The sequence below is a fragment of the Chaetodon trifascialis genome, chromosome 21, assembly GCF_039877785.1.
Source record: "Chaetodon trifascialis isolate fChaTrf1 chromosome 21, fChaTrf1.hap1, whole genome shotgun sequence".
In the NCBI taxonomy this organism is placed as follows: Eukaryota; Metazoa; Chordata; class Actinopteri; order Chaetodontiformes; family Chaetodontidae; genus Chaetodon; species Chaetodon trifascialis.
In genome coordinates, this window is record NC_092076.1 from 1,923,404 (window position 1) to 1,938,464 (window position 15,061).

Genomic DNA, 15,061 nt, shown 5'->3' on the forward strand with positions numbered 1-15,061 from the left:
TTCGATCCTGAGCTCACAGAGGCACCGGTGTGTCCAGAGGCAGCCTCCTCCACCCTCAGCACTCATTATTAATTAAACTTGTTGAAGTTTGAGGCTCCCCAGTCTGCTGCTGGGAGGAGAAATATAAACCTCACATCACTCTGACAGGTACAACAAGATTCATTCTTAATTGAAAGTGCCCGACTGACTGCAATTTCAAAACTGGATGATTGATTGATCAAGCCCAGAAGCCCGACAGCGTCCCCTCGCGGGAGGATCTTGATGCCGAGCAGAGTTCATTTGGATACTCAGCGAGCTGAATGAGCACAAGCAGCCTGGCAAATTGAATTCTCACTCGTTGGCAAGGTTTTCTTAATTGTGCATGACAAATTGTCTGAACAGAATCTGGGAAGTTTCATTAATCAAGCCGTCCATTTGTCTGCATTTCCGTCCCTCCATATGTCTTTCCATTCACTACAAATCAATTTCTGCGCATCCATTCATCAGTCCGCTCTATTACGATTTCCCAGTTGTGCTGAAACCTGGCAGAATCCCGCTGCACATCTTATAATCATGGACATTTTAGACAAGTTTAATGTCTGTTTTGCTGCCTACGCCTTTAGCCAAATTAAACACATACACGCTTTCAACTGTGAGACTCATGAGCACTGTTCAATAAAAAGCAGCAGAGTTCCTCTTTAGTCTCTTTCCTCTTCTCTTGCCACACAGAAGGTAACATCGAGGAAACACCACAAGATCCATTTAAACCTGCTTTGGAGATTTTGATCATATTACATGATCTTCATCAGCAGGTAGAGCGTAGCCGAGGCAGCAGGAGGTAATGTGTTTTACATTCTGGGTCGTATAGAATAGAAAAGTGAAAAATACATTGCAGTCGCAGCAGTAAAATATACAGCTGTCTTCATTGTTTTCTGCCCAGATTATTCATTATTTCATTGTATATTGTTCCTTGATTGTATTATTTTTTTTTTATTTGTTCTTTACAACTGAAGCTTAAAAAATACATACCATCTTTTTTTTTTGTGGGAGGATTAATTTGATTCGTTCAATTTTGTGGGAATCTGCTGATTGGCTAATGAATGACGCATGGCGTAACGTCAAGTTTGGTTGCGTCCTTTCTTTAATGGCGGTAAAATAACCGGAAGTGTTTGTTAGTTCGACCGTTAATCAGCCAAAAAATGGCGCAGGATATGATGGAAAGTTAATTAATCTTTTAATGGAGGACGGTGGCGTCTGTCGGCTCCTTCGGCGCAGAACCGGCTTCGGTTGTCACCTGTAGTCCAGCGGGATAAACCGGCCCGAGACACCGGAGGCCGCTAACGATTTTTAACGAACCGTGACTGTGCGGCAACATGTCGGCGTCAAGCTAAACTAACATGGCGCACCTGAGGATACCGGCACACCTGTTGGAGACAGCAGCTCCAGGTAAAGGTGTTCAGGTAACACAGCTCCTCCCTGTGTCCGCTCATAATTCAGGAGGGAAACATGAAACTATTTGTGTGTTGTTTTATTGGCGGTTAAATTAGCCTAAGCGGACGTTAGGCTGCCTTCAGCGCCTGAACGCAACTGCTGCGTTTTAACAGCTAGTTAAAAGCTGCAGACTCCGTCACGATAAGCCTTTAGCAGGTGGAGCATTTATTTTAGTCTGCTGTGGTACAATTTACAGCTCGAACTGTATTTTTCTACACTGACATGAAAGGAACGTATCATATTTAATCATATGTCAATAGTGAGATCTTATCGTCTTTCTACCCCAAAACATGTATTTCATACATCATCTCAAGAGGCTTCATACAGAAGGTTGCACAAAATCCCAAATAAGGAAACCTTCATAAAACATCTGAGTCCTCATTTTCAGTGTTTAGATGACGGTTGAACACCAGAATCTGTGACAGCATATTGATAGGAACAGCTAATGAGTCACAGTATCAGCTGATTAAGCTAACAGTTTGTGGCCTGCTTCTGTGTAATGGTTGGAACATGTTCTCTCCAATTTCAAATGGTCTAATTTTACCTCTGAACGGCCACTGACGAAAGATAAAGAAGATGGTGATGATGTTGCTATGGAGACATGAGGTGGACAGCCAGACTGAAGCACTCACTGAGGGTCTGTGTGAATCACGAGGCCTTGTCCCATGTTGTTCTTCTCTTTCCTACAATCAGGAAGGGAATTGTGGTATTCCTTCATCTGCATTTTCTACTGCGTTTTAAAGCGTTGGTTCAATTATTGCCATGGTTGCCGCTTGTTAATTTCACCGCTTTTTCATCATAGTGTACGACTGAGGTAACAACTTTATTGTAACTCGAAGAAAGCAGCTCTTTAACATCCAAAAGCATTTATCAGATCAACTTTATGGGACTTTTTCATCGTGTCACATCACTGAGCGTCTGTACGACGGATTCCCGCTCTGGAAACATTGCAGATTTGTTTATTTTACTTTGAAGTATAATGAGGTTGTTTCTTTTGTCTTTGCTTTTTGTGTGATTTATGAAGCCAGAGGCAAAGTGGGACATATTGTAAATTTGCATTTTCAGTTAATCCTGTGCCTCAATATGAAATAATCATGTCATGACTGAGAAGGCCACTGACAGGATGCTGCTGTAACAGTCTTGCTGTACACATAGGATGGAGTTCATGCCAAATGAGTGAATCTGAACTGAAAAAAACTTTATTTGTATGTCACCTTTCATACAAGAAATGCAGCTCCAGGTGCTTTACAATAAAAGAGAATCACCTGCAGCAAGTGCTTCACTTAAAAAGCACGTAGAATGAACATAAATGAAGTTGCTTAGCTTATTTTAGTCGATACAGGTGTGTTTCAGACTGTAAGGTATTGTGGGATTCGGTACATTCATTCTCTAAATGTCTCTAAAATTTTGGTCTATAGGACAGACAAGTACTGTTTCAACAGTCCTTAACCAGTACATGAATGAATAGTACTTGATTAATCGGCTAATGATTGACGTCCTGTGGCGTTCCTGTTTGATATGAGCATCCATCTGCCCTGCTGATCCGTGTCCTCTCCCTGTTTCCACCTGTCCAGGTGCAATATTTGAGGAGAACGCAGTGCGGGACGATGAGGTGTTCCAGCTCGCCGTGTCTGACCTCAGTCTGAGTGATGACATCCTGCAGAGCGAGAAGATCACACACTCTATTAAACTCATCGAGCCCAACAACCCTTTCCAGGCGGTGCAGGAAGGTAAGGACGCTGCGTGAAGCGTTTACGCTGTGTGACCGTGTGTGTCAGCTGCTTTACGTTTTGGCTGCAGAGCTCTTTGCAGATTTGGGTTTGTTGTTGCTGTGGTGTGAGTGTGCTTGTGACTCTGTTTGTCTCGCTTGCCTCGGATTGTTAATCTTTAGGTTTAGCTGGTTGTGTCTCTTGGTGAAGTATCCTCATGGCTAATGACCCAGGTATATCGACCCTCTAAACGCTGTTTAAATCCCTGCTGCTGCCTGCTCTGTTCCTGCTCTCTGAGGACGCTGTTGGTCTTTGATGCTGCACTGCAGAGCCTCTCCTTCGCCTTCTCTTTCCTCTTATCGTTTCCTCTGAGACTGATTCTCTCTATCTCACTCACTTCCCTCTCTCTGGGTCTCTCTCTCTTGCTGGGCCCTGGTTTCTTCTGTGCAGAGGAAGCTAGGGGGAAGCACCGAGTCGAGCTGCATTGAGTCCAGCTGTAATTTTCCATATAATTGCCTACAAAGAGGCTCGCTGACCTCTTAGCTTTGAACAGAGCTAATCTGATGTGGAATGAAAGGAAAAAGAGTGATGGTGCTGAGGATGAAGTTCATGCTGGATGATGCTCATAAAAGTGATTTTTGCTGCAGATGACGAAGATGCTGGATGATTGCGGTGATGATAATAGACTTAAGTGACTGATAGTGATGCGTATGAATGTTAAGATGGTGCTGATGCTGATTATGATGTGAGTGTTGAAGTTGAAGATCCCTGTGGTGATTAAAATGATGATAAAGACAGTAGTGCTGACAATGATGACAATTAAGGCATATTAATGTCTGTCGTGATGAAGATGATGCTGATAAAGACATGAATGTGCTGATGAGGGTGAAGGTTGTTGTTGATGTGACAAAGATTAAATTGTATTGATGAAGATACTTACATTTTGAAGATGATGCTGATGGAGATGTTGAAGAACTGTGTGAAGTGATAATTGTGAGAAAACTTTTCCCCAACAGAATTATATCGATTTATTCATTCATACAAACCCAACTTAAACATCATAAAGTGAATCTTTAGATCACAGCTTCTCCTTGTGAATAAACAAAACGAGTTCATGCAGCCAGTTGGTACCAGGTCAGTTAATAGGACCGAATGTGTGAGGGGTCAGTCAGGAAACACTGATTTCCTCTTTCTAAAAGTAAAAAAATAAATATATAGCATCCATGTCTCATGACCTCGTGACCTCATGGGTGCGGATTCTTTTATTTTGATGATATTATCATGTTTTGGCTCATGCAGGGAGTCCAGAGGTCATCGCAGTGTGACGCGTCAGTTATGTTTTAACACGGATTTCCGCAGAGCTCCTCAAGCTTCCAGCCAGCAGCAGCAGCTTCAGGAAACGGGACACCAGTGTTGTTCTTGCACCATCTTTGATTGGTCCGTCGATATTGACTAACCCGAACAAATGTCTCGCACAGCTGGAAACCAGAGTGTGTCAGACAGCTCAGAGTGGTTTGAGTTAACAAATGTTGACTTTGTGATCGTAGAGAAAACAGTTCAGTTCGGCTTTGTGCGGGGTCTTTACACCTCAGGCGGAGCCATGTTGTTTCAGCTTTCATAACAAGCCCCCTGACATGATGCGTTTTCTTTGTTTTACCCAGAGAGAAGCTGTAACACGAGATAGATTTCAGTCATTATCAGGAGATCAAAGGTCTCAGGTTACAGCATCCTGATCAGATGAGACAAATATCTGTGAGTGAAGACCCGCTTTTATTCGTGTGTGTGGTGGAGGTGCAGATAAATCGAGTGGCTTTTGCTGTGTGTGAGAAGCCTAAATGACCTTTTCTGACCTTCATTCTGTGAGATTAGTCATTGTTTAATGTTGTTTATGAGCAAATCTTTCAGATTCATTCGAGTCGCGTTAATGAAATCTTCAGTACAACATCGCCTCCTTGAGGCAAAACTGTACGAGTTGAAACGTCAACACAACCAGCACTTTTTCCAAAGGTACATTTTCTAATCTGACACATCATGCCTGTAAAACAGGCTGAAAATCAAGGGTTTGACTTTTGGAGCTGTCATCTCCGACAAAATCTCATGTTACGTAAGTTCATCCACATCCAATATGGGCACACTAAGTTTGACTGATGTTGTTAAGAAGCTGCTTTCAGCGTAAAAATAACCTGATTTCTGATTTTGGATGCCTGACGTCGACATTTCTGACTCAAATTAGCTGAAAAGTTTCCACATTTTCCACTTTTCCACTTCTACGCTTGGTATTCTCGCTGTGATGTGATGAGAATGCAGCAAAAGTTGTTGATTTGATGTCAGAGATGTGACAGTTGGTTGAATTTCTGTATTCTCGCTAATTAGAAGAGTACAAGTGTGTTCACTCATTTTGGCACATTTCTGTGTGTTCTAATAACCAATCAAAATGAGATTTTAGTTGGCAATGAGGGGTGAAACTGTTCATGTGCGGTTTTAGTTTGAACACAGTTGTCCTCACAGCAAATTAAAGTCGTGAAATCACTTCAGCTCCTGTCAGAGCGCTGGAAAACAGATGACTGCCTCAGATGGTGTGGCTGTCCTGGCAAACACCTTCACGATAATCAGCTCACGTTAGCTCAGGAATTAATTGTTATTCACTCCAGAAGGCTCATCAGCATCAGTCAAACCACTTAGCGCCCGCAGTCACTATAATTATGTTTGTGTTTTCAACTGGAACCTCAAAAACTTGGACGTCTCCCTGAAGTCAGGACACAAGGTGAAGGTAGTCGCACAGTAGACGTGAGAGAGAAAATGTTAATAAGGTCTTGAACCGGTAGAGATAAAAGCTGAAACAAATTTTCATCTCTGCACCTGATTTCCTTTTGATTTATGCTGGAACTTACTTCCTGTCACACCGTTCTGCTTGGATCTCATGCAGGTGCAGATATGAAGTATTTGGATGCAGCAGGAATTCAGGGAGAAGTGCTATCAGGATAGTTGAATATCTGCAGACTTATTAACTGTTTTTGATGGTGAAATTCACATTTGCAGTGTTGAAGTGTGAAACCCATTTCCTCAGGCGGCATGTGTCTCTGATAATGTTTGACTTGTAATAAGCCGAAAACTCATTAAAATGAAAATACCATTTTGAGTTGGTGCTGTTGAGTGCAGGTCACACTGGTTAGCAGCACCTGCTACAGCAGAGACTCAGGAAGTGATAGCCTGTTGACTTAGACACTTTTGTCATGGTTGTAAATAAAAAATCTTCGACCGAGCACACTGGGCTCGTTGAGTCCCTCATTAGCTGCTCAGCTCGCAGTGACTGGAGGAAATTGCATTGATTAAAGTCTGGCTGAGAGGAAAATGCGCACATGAACACTTTGGATTTGTTCATTAGCAGTGCTGCGAGATTGCAAACCGACATGGAAATCCTCGAAATTCAGATTTGTTTGATTCCTTGTGTGTTGCTCATTGTTGGGGTGTTTCTGTGCAGTGCGCATTGGCCATTCCTTCCCTGATTGTAAAACCACCAATGCCTGCAGACACACAAAACTTCAGTGTCTGTATGATGCGCACCAGTCTTTCAACGAGTGGCGTAGTTTTAACAGCGACAGGAGGTCGCTGTTTGTGTCCTGCGTGAAACCAAAACCCAGAGCTCTTCCTGAACCTAACTGGGTTTTTGTTGATGCATAATCCATATGTTCACCATGTTCAAGTTTACCCACATCCAATATGGAGACCTGCAGTGTGTAAAAGTCTGCAGGCTGCAGCAGATTAACACTTTCACAGCACGAATTAGCAGAAACTGTAACCTTGACTTTTTCATTGGTCCTCATTCTGGCTCTTTAGAGGCTGTGGACTTGGGCCACATGCAGACCAACACACACACACCTCTCTGTTAATAGTCTGAGCCTGATGGTAACGAGGTGTGAAGCCCGCTGGTCTTTGTAATTCCATTTTCAGTACCAGCTGTTCTCAACGTCGTCCCACAACTCTGTCAAAGAAAATACAGAACTGAGACTTTTAACTGCAGTGAGAAATGTTTTGAGTTTAGTCAAAATAAAGTTAATATACTCCAGAAGGTGAAGAAACCTGCTGCATCTGGTGACAAGTCCAGCAAAATACGTTCTCTCTTTTCATTTCATTTTCGTGCCTTTTTCTCAGTTGTTTTAGCTGGCATATTGAGTCACCCTGATCTTTTTTTTTTGTCCAGAAAAATAAATAAATGTTTCAGGATGTCAGTTGAAGTGGCCTTTGTTTCAGGTGCAGTTAAAATGAGGTTTTTGAAATGAAGAGACATAGAAAGTGAAAGAGAGATATTCAAGGTGAGAGAGGTGGCAAGCAGTTGGGAGGGAAAGAGGGTTGAGAGAGATGTGAGAGGGATGGAAAGAGAAGAGGAGAGAGTGAAGGAGGAAAGGAGGGGAGAGAGCCAAAAGGAAGGGGGAGACAGTAATGGGTGAGAGAGGAGAGTGAAAAACAAAGGAGGAAGAGAGGGAGAGACTGATCAATACATCTGTCTGTCTGTCTGTCTGTCTGTCTGTCTGTCTGTCTGTCTGTCTGTCTGTCTGTCTGTCTGTCTGCCTGCCTGCCTGCCTGCCTGCCTGCCTGTCTGCCTGTCTGTCTGCCTGTCTGTCTGCCTGTCTGTCTGCCTGTCTGTCTGCCTGCCCCCAGCTGGTTTCTCTCTCACTCTGACCTTTTCTCAGAGCTCCCATGATCCTCGGTTCCTCGGTCCTCAGAGACTCCGATGACAGCCTGGGCTGTAGTGGATTATGGGTAATGAGAGAGGGATTCACACCCTGTTGTGTGTATGTGTCTGTGTGTGTGGGGCATGGCATGGCATGGCATGGCATGGCATGGCAGAGGATAAAGAACAGCTCAGTTTCAGTTTGTGAAAGTGTTTGCACGTGTTGATTCTTTGTTATTCGTTATTAATTAACATTGGCTGTTTCTCTGTGCTATTAAAACTGAAGAACTGTGGGTTTTGGCCTGTTGTTGACAGAAGATATCGCCTGTATCTCTGAATTGGTTCAAAGTGAAGGCAGCGACAGTGATCGTTAGCAGCAGCCTCATTGAAAACCAGCCTTCATGTCATCAGCTAGGAATAAAAGTATTTTCTGACATATTTCCCACAATGAGAACAACTAAATAAATAATGTCACTTTATTTACTAAATAATGTCACTTTGAAAGTGAATACGGTGACAAAATGTTGCCCGTGCAAACACTGTTTCTTGGTGAACACCTGCAGCCATAGTAGCTGTGAACATCAAAGATGGTGGCAGCATGCGTGCTCAGGAGATGCAGACGTTAATAACAATAAAACACAATAAAACAGATGGAAATTTTACTGGCGACGAGGCAAAAGGCTCTTTCGTGTTCGTTGGCTAAAGCTAAGAAGCTAGCTACATAAAGCTCTATTTCCATCAATGCCTCAGACCATCAGACTGTCCTTACAACCCTACACATGCATCCTTCTGCTGCTTGAAAAGAGCTCGTCGCAACAGTGCATCACTGGCGACTGCTCGCCGCCGGATCCTTTTCACCACAGAGATCCTTTTGTCATGATAGATGCTGTTTTTACAGATAGGAGTAGCTCTTCATCCACACAGGCAGATATGCAACATTTGAGCCTCCAAAGGAAAATCTCACTGAAACCATCTGTCAGACCAATCCGCTCGGATTACATGCCTCGAGTTTTCAACAAAGAGGCTAAGACACAAAGCTGTTTCTCTCCCGGCTCTAATCCCTTTAACACGAATCAGCTGAATTTTCCATAAAGACGTGCCGTGATGCCGCGTTTGTTTTCGGTGCAGTTTGGTTCAGCAGCCTCTGCTTGGCGACCCGCCTGTTGGGAACGCGGATGTAATCTGATGAACTTTTCAACACTGCTCACTTATTCTTTAATTGGCTTTTCAATTCAAACAAATTAGGCTAATTGTCTTATTATGATCGTGTCCGGTACTGCTCAATTACTGTATAATTAGAGAAATGACTCAGCCTGGGAAGTCATGTTTTTCATTTTCACTTCTCTATCTCTTCTTTTCATTTCTCTTTTCTCACTTCATCTCCTCGCTTTCTTTCTTTCTTTCTTTCTTTCTTTCTTTCTTTCTTTCTTTCTTTCTTTCTTTCTTTCTTTCTTTCTTTCTTTCTTTCTTTCTTTCTTTCTTTCCATTTTCTTGTGGTTTCTCTCTCTGTCCTGTTTTCTTAATTTCTCTTTGATTTGTTTTTGTCTTTCTCCGCATCTCATTTTGTTTCTTCTGCGTCTTCTGACTTTTTTTGATTTTCTGCCCGCTTGGTTTCTTCATCTTGTTTTGTTTGTTCACGCTCTCTTTGTTTCTTTCATTTGATTTCCTGACGGCATTTTCTCTGGTTTCCTTGTAGTGTTTGCATGCTGTCTTTGTAATTTTAACAATTATTTGTGTCTTGATGTCATGTAGCTGTGGCCCATTTCCTGTGAGTTACTTAACTAATATCATTTTATTTTCTAATGCTTGTTTTACATGTTTGTCCGTCTTCTCTTCATTCTTTAATGTCTCTGTTTTCCTATTTTAACATCTTGGTTATGAGTGATTTTGATCCAGGATGTGTGGTTGAAACAGTCCTGTATATGACAGTATGGTGAAATGCTGTTATAAATGGACTTTGAACACTGTTCTTGGGTCACCTGGGATCCAGTCTGACTTCTGGACCTGAGACCTGAGGACGGATGGGAACCTTGTATTTTTCAGGGGTTCAGGGTCTGCAGACGACCTACAGCACAGGAAAAGATACAACTTTTTCATCCTGTGGGAAATTGTTGTGCAGTTTAGGTTTTGGCAGGTGTGTGTTTGTATTTGTGTGTGTGTGTGTTGCCTGCCTGCCTGTATTCATTTGAGTGACAGCTCCTGCTGTTGGATCCCAGCAGACAAATTGTCCTCATCTGTCCCACATCAGCAGGTTTAAACACAGCCAAGACAGATTGGCATCAGATGTGTATGTGTGTGCATGTGTTGTCTCAAACATGCGTGTGTCGAGTGTGAAAGCATGTAAAATAGTGACACTGGTGGAAAATGTGAATTATTTCTAATTTTTCGTCTTTCTCTTGAATTTGGAAAGAGTTTTGGAGCAGTGTTTTGGCCACTGAGCTTCAGAACAGAGTGCTGGCAGTTGTCTCTTTACATATGAGCGGCACCTCTTAAAGATGAATGAATTGAATCTGTAGAAAAAGGTTTGTTTTTAGTGAACAGTTCACCCAGATGATGGCCGGCTCAGTTCGCTCTTTTGAGCTATAACAGTTCTGTAACTTGTGACGTTCAGTCTGCACCTTTTGCAGTTTGCAGTCCTGTCATGGCCCGAGATGGCCAGCTGCTTTTTGTTATCATCTCGTGAGCAATGCACCTTCAAGTGGTAAAGCAAAAAAAGTCTCACACACTGATCTGAGCACTGTCACCAAAGGTATAATGACACGTTGTTTTGTGTACTTTCTAATACTGCAGCATGCAACGGTATTTTAGAGAAGTGTTTGTGTCAGCGGTCTGAGGAAGACCCCCTTCTGTTATAACATGACAGCGTCCCCGTGCACCAAGCCCGCTACGTAAAGAAATCTTTCTTTCCGGGTCTACCAAGAGCTCTCACCTCAACACCTTTGTTCTGAACTGGCTCCCCGACTGTCAGCCTGACATCACATCAGTCTCAGATCTCACTAATGGTTCTGTGTCTGAATGGGAACAAATCCCTGCAGCAGCTTCCAACATCTGGTGTAAAGCCTGAAACCAGTGGACGCTCTTATAGCTGCAGATTAGTGGCCATGGTTTTTTGAATTGTGTGTTCAGCTAGTTGTAATGTTTAGGGGTCATCATACTTTTGGTCATATAATATATTCTCTCTGATTACAAGAGGTGAAGCCTACACAGCTGTGTAGCTAATGCTAGATAGCTAACCATCCTCCTGGAGAAACACAATCAGCAAAGAGCATAAATTAGTGTGCACACTGTAAAATTCTGCCAGTGACAGATTTAGCATAGTCTACATTTATCAGATGTGCTCACATGATAATTGTTTAAATCGAATTTCTGTAGCATCTGAATTCATGAGCATTTCCTCTAAATAGATCTCCCCCTGAAGGATGATGTCAACTGTAGCTGCCGTAACTTTCAGTGTCGATTGCATCTTGTTCCTGATAAATAAGGATCCTGAAAAATAGAAAAAGACTTTGCAGACTTTGTTCTCGCTCTAATGCCGCTAATCTGAACTGTCAATTGACTCTGTGATCTTTGTTCGTCTCAGGCTTACAGCTCTGATGTTTGCTGTTTTCTCCTCCAGGCCTGTAATCGCTTCACTCTCTGATCCCCTACTGTTGTTAGATGTCAGTGATCCAATGATGTGGGGATTTGGAGGCCGAGACACTGCAGCACTGTAAGGCCCCCCCCCCCCCCCCCCAAAAAAAAAAAACCCAAAAAAACAACAACCCTGTAACCTGAGCATTAGTGTTGGCAATGATACACTTTAATTATACAATTCAAGTGTTCAAGTTCAAGGTGTTTTCACATTTAACACCTGGAAGCCGTCCCCCACAACCACAGTCTTCCCCACCCAGGTATATTCTGTTAGTCTGGGAGTCGAACCAGCAACCTTTAACCCCATAAGCTCCATGTCTTCTTTTGATCTCAGTTTGCGGCCAGTGAGCTGTGAGTGGTTCACCTGACGGCCTCCTTCTGTCACATTGTTTCATGGAGGCCTAACGAGTTGCAGTTACAGCAAAGATTGGAGAAACTGTTTAATCACTGGCGCAGCACATATTTCTCCAAATACACCTGTGTGCAAAGCTGATGTATAAGAGTCATATCTGCCAGCGTTAATGAGTAAAACAAACAGGTTTAGACTAAAGGAAGATGTTCAGACGGAGACGCGCTGCCTCATCTTCCCATCGAACGGGATCAGGCGGGATTTCGGGGGGATTTGAAGGAATGAGAGGAAGGAGAACACGATGAGGAAGCATGAAAGATATCCACAAGGACACAGAGACGAAGCCCCGGGCCGAGCTCCAGCTTCAGCGCTTCCCACGCATCCCGCGCACACACACACACACACACACACACACACACACACACACACACACACACACACACACACCCACACACACCCACACACAACCACACACAACCACACACACACACACACACACACACACACACACACACACACACACACACACACACACACAGTTCCAGTTTAGCGGTTGCGGTTTTGCTCGCCGTGCCTGAGCGCCTCAGCTGCTGTAGGTGCTACTTGAACTTATATTTCAGAGATTTGAGTTGAGATGAAAGCTGCCGCCTGCCCTTCTCTTATCACTCTGTCTTCTCTGTGCTGTCGATGCATTTGAAAATGTCCAGGATGCAGGAGAGAGAAGACTTGCTGCTGACACTTTATTAGTGGTTATGGGTGGATGATAGAGATAAAAGTTCTGTATCACTGTACATGTTATTTTATGTATAGACACTGATGTGCACAGATCTGATATTGCAGACATTTAAAGCAGAGGGTGCTCGCCTCAGATTTGTCTTCATGGGTCGTCCTCAGGGGAAAAGGAAAAGACAACTCAATGTTAGAGGATGGTATTACCTTAAATTGCCTTATGTGGCAGTCTTTTGATCTACTGCAAGTAAGCAGTTTCACATTAAAAATCCTGTTTACACCCTCTCTGAAAATCTGCAGTTCAACCAGAGAAACCTTTGGCCTCCCCTCAAAAAGCTTTATGTGGCATGTTCGTAGTGGGCGCCCGCTTTAAATTAATAAGTCAATATTTCATAAACATAGAAGCCCCGCGCACTGAAACCACAACTGTTTTATAAGCAAAGGTCTTTATGGCCCATAAATCCTCTGGTAGCCTGTAATGGGCTCCACTTTGATTCTAGCAATCATTTCGTAAGAGAAGGCGACGCGTTTACGATGGCCGACATCACGTTTATGGAAAGGAAGTCTTCAAAGTGAATTGAACCGTTTTCGCAGTTCATTTTGTCTACAAACACAGCGAGAGAGCAGCTGAGGTCTTCTGAGGAAACACTGAAAACCGCCTCATTAGTATTCTTTGCTCTTTCTTCACAGAGCAATTATTCACCATTAGCTGCTTTTCTGTAGTTTATCGATGGCACAATATAATAACAGCTAAATTATCTTCAATTTAAAGTGCCATCTGTTTTTCTGTGATGGAGGCTTTTACTCCCTCAGCTTACTGGTTGTTATTAATCCGCAGGGAACTGGGAGGGAGGGGAGAGTGTGTTACACATCTGAGGGAATCTGAGCTCGACTTTTAGCAGAGGAGAGAGTGAGCAAGGGAAGGAGAAGGTCTCTCTCCCCCAAGCTAGTCTTATCCTGTCAGTGCGTGTCTCCGTTTTGACTGAACTTCCCTCTGTCCACCTCTCTTTCTGCTCAATCAAACCTGACTGCCTCCTTCTCTCCACATACCTCCATGCCATTTCTTTCTTCCTCTCTCTGTTCGTTTACATGTCGCTTTATCTTTCACATGACAGATAATACAGCGGCCAAGCTCGTACTCCAAACTCTGCTCTTTAGTCAGTATTTTTAGCTGTGGAGTCTTTAAAGTTCTTTATTTGGCATCAGATTGCAGTGTTGGACATCTTTGTCAGGCTCGAGTGTTTTTAAGATTTTAAGATCAGCTTTTCCAGTTTTGCAGCTTAAAACATTTCAGCCTTTTTGCTTTAATTAAGATATATTCTTTATGATGTCAAACATTTTCATGTGGGGACAAAATGAAATGATTTATGCTATTATGAATGAAAATGTATCTTAGACATCCAGTCACAGCATAAAATGGGGTCGTTTCAGTGGCTCAGCTTGCGGAGGTGAAGTACTTTTTGCTTTCATATTCAGATTTGGTGAACTTTGATGCAGATGAAGCAAATTAGCTTGTGGACACTTTGTTCTGAACGTACGAGTAAAATGGGCAAAACTGTGAACTTTTTTATTAATAAAACTGTAGCTGAAAATGTGGAAATGTCACAGAAAACCTTACAAAGGAAGAATACAAATGAAAAAAGTGTAAAGTCTTAACGGTGCGTCTCCATGACTTTAATTTTGTCTATCATAAAACAGATGCTCTCTGGGTTTTTCAATGATTCCATGTTTCGTGTCTGTTTGAAGAGGCTTAGCGCTCCTTAAACATCCATTCCTTCTTCTGTTCCAGTGCTACCCACACCATCTTTAAAGACAGCTCTCTGTGACTGCAGATAGCTTGGTGTGTGTTTTACTGTGCAGATGCTTTGCACAGCGCTCCCTGTTCTTCTTCTCTCCTCCAGTCTTTGGCTTCGGTTTGGTTCAACACCTATTGCCTCATAAATCCTGTTCTGTCAATACCAACAGCCATAACGGCCTGTCCTAAACTGCCTGAGTCACTCATACGTGGGGAATTTACATCGAGCTGCTTTAAGACTGCAGGATCTGCAATGGGCCCATATTTCCTCTTCATCACAGCTAACTGGAGATGGGCTGACAGCAGAAACAGCTTCAGTGGTATGATAGATCAACAGCGGGCCATCTGCTTGTCATTTCTGATTGGGGACATAAACGTAGCGCTCCGTCTTCTAAAGTCACCACCAATGACTGAGATCAGAAGAGTCCAGGAGTTCGTCCAGAGGTGAGGAAATGGAGACACAGCCAGACACAGACTGGACTGATCCGGTCTGGCCCTCTGGCTCTTTTGCCAGATTTCCACAGCAGGGACAATTAGCTTTATTGCACCGACGGCCAGAGACAGCTCAAAATGTTAACAGCACAGGATTAAAAACACAGTTGTTTGAAACGGCAGTCATCCAGCTGGCAAATAAGATCCACAGGTGATGAGAGGTATGAGGCCACAGCAGAGAGTGGCTCCAGGAGGTGCCGTGGTGGTAACAGCTG

At 43.1% G+C, this 15,061-nt stretch overlaps 1 protein-coding gene across 2 annotated transcripts in view; it reads left to right on the forward strand.

Annotated features, from left to right (window-relative positions):
• Positions 1 to 15,061, forward strand: part of LOC139349289 (glutamate receptor ionotropic, delta-1-like) — a 397,115-nt gene that overhangs the window by 13,052 nt on the left and 369,002 nt on the right. For both annotated transcript variants that reach the window (XM_070989916.1, XM_070989918.1), the window contains exon 2: positions 3,045 to 3,200. In XM_070989916.1, coding sequence (XP_070846017.1) covers positions 3,045 to 3,200 — 156 coding nt within the window. The remainder of the gene's footprint in view (positions 1 to 3,044; positions 3,201 to 15,061) is intronic.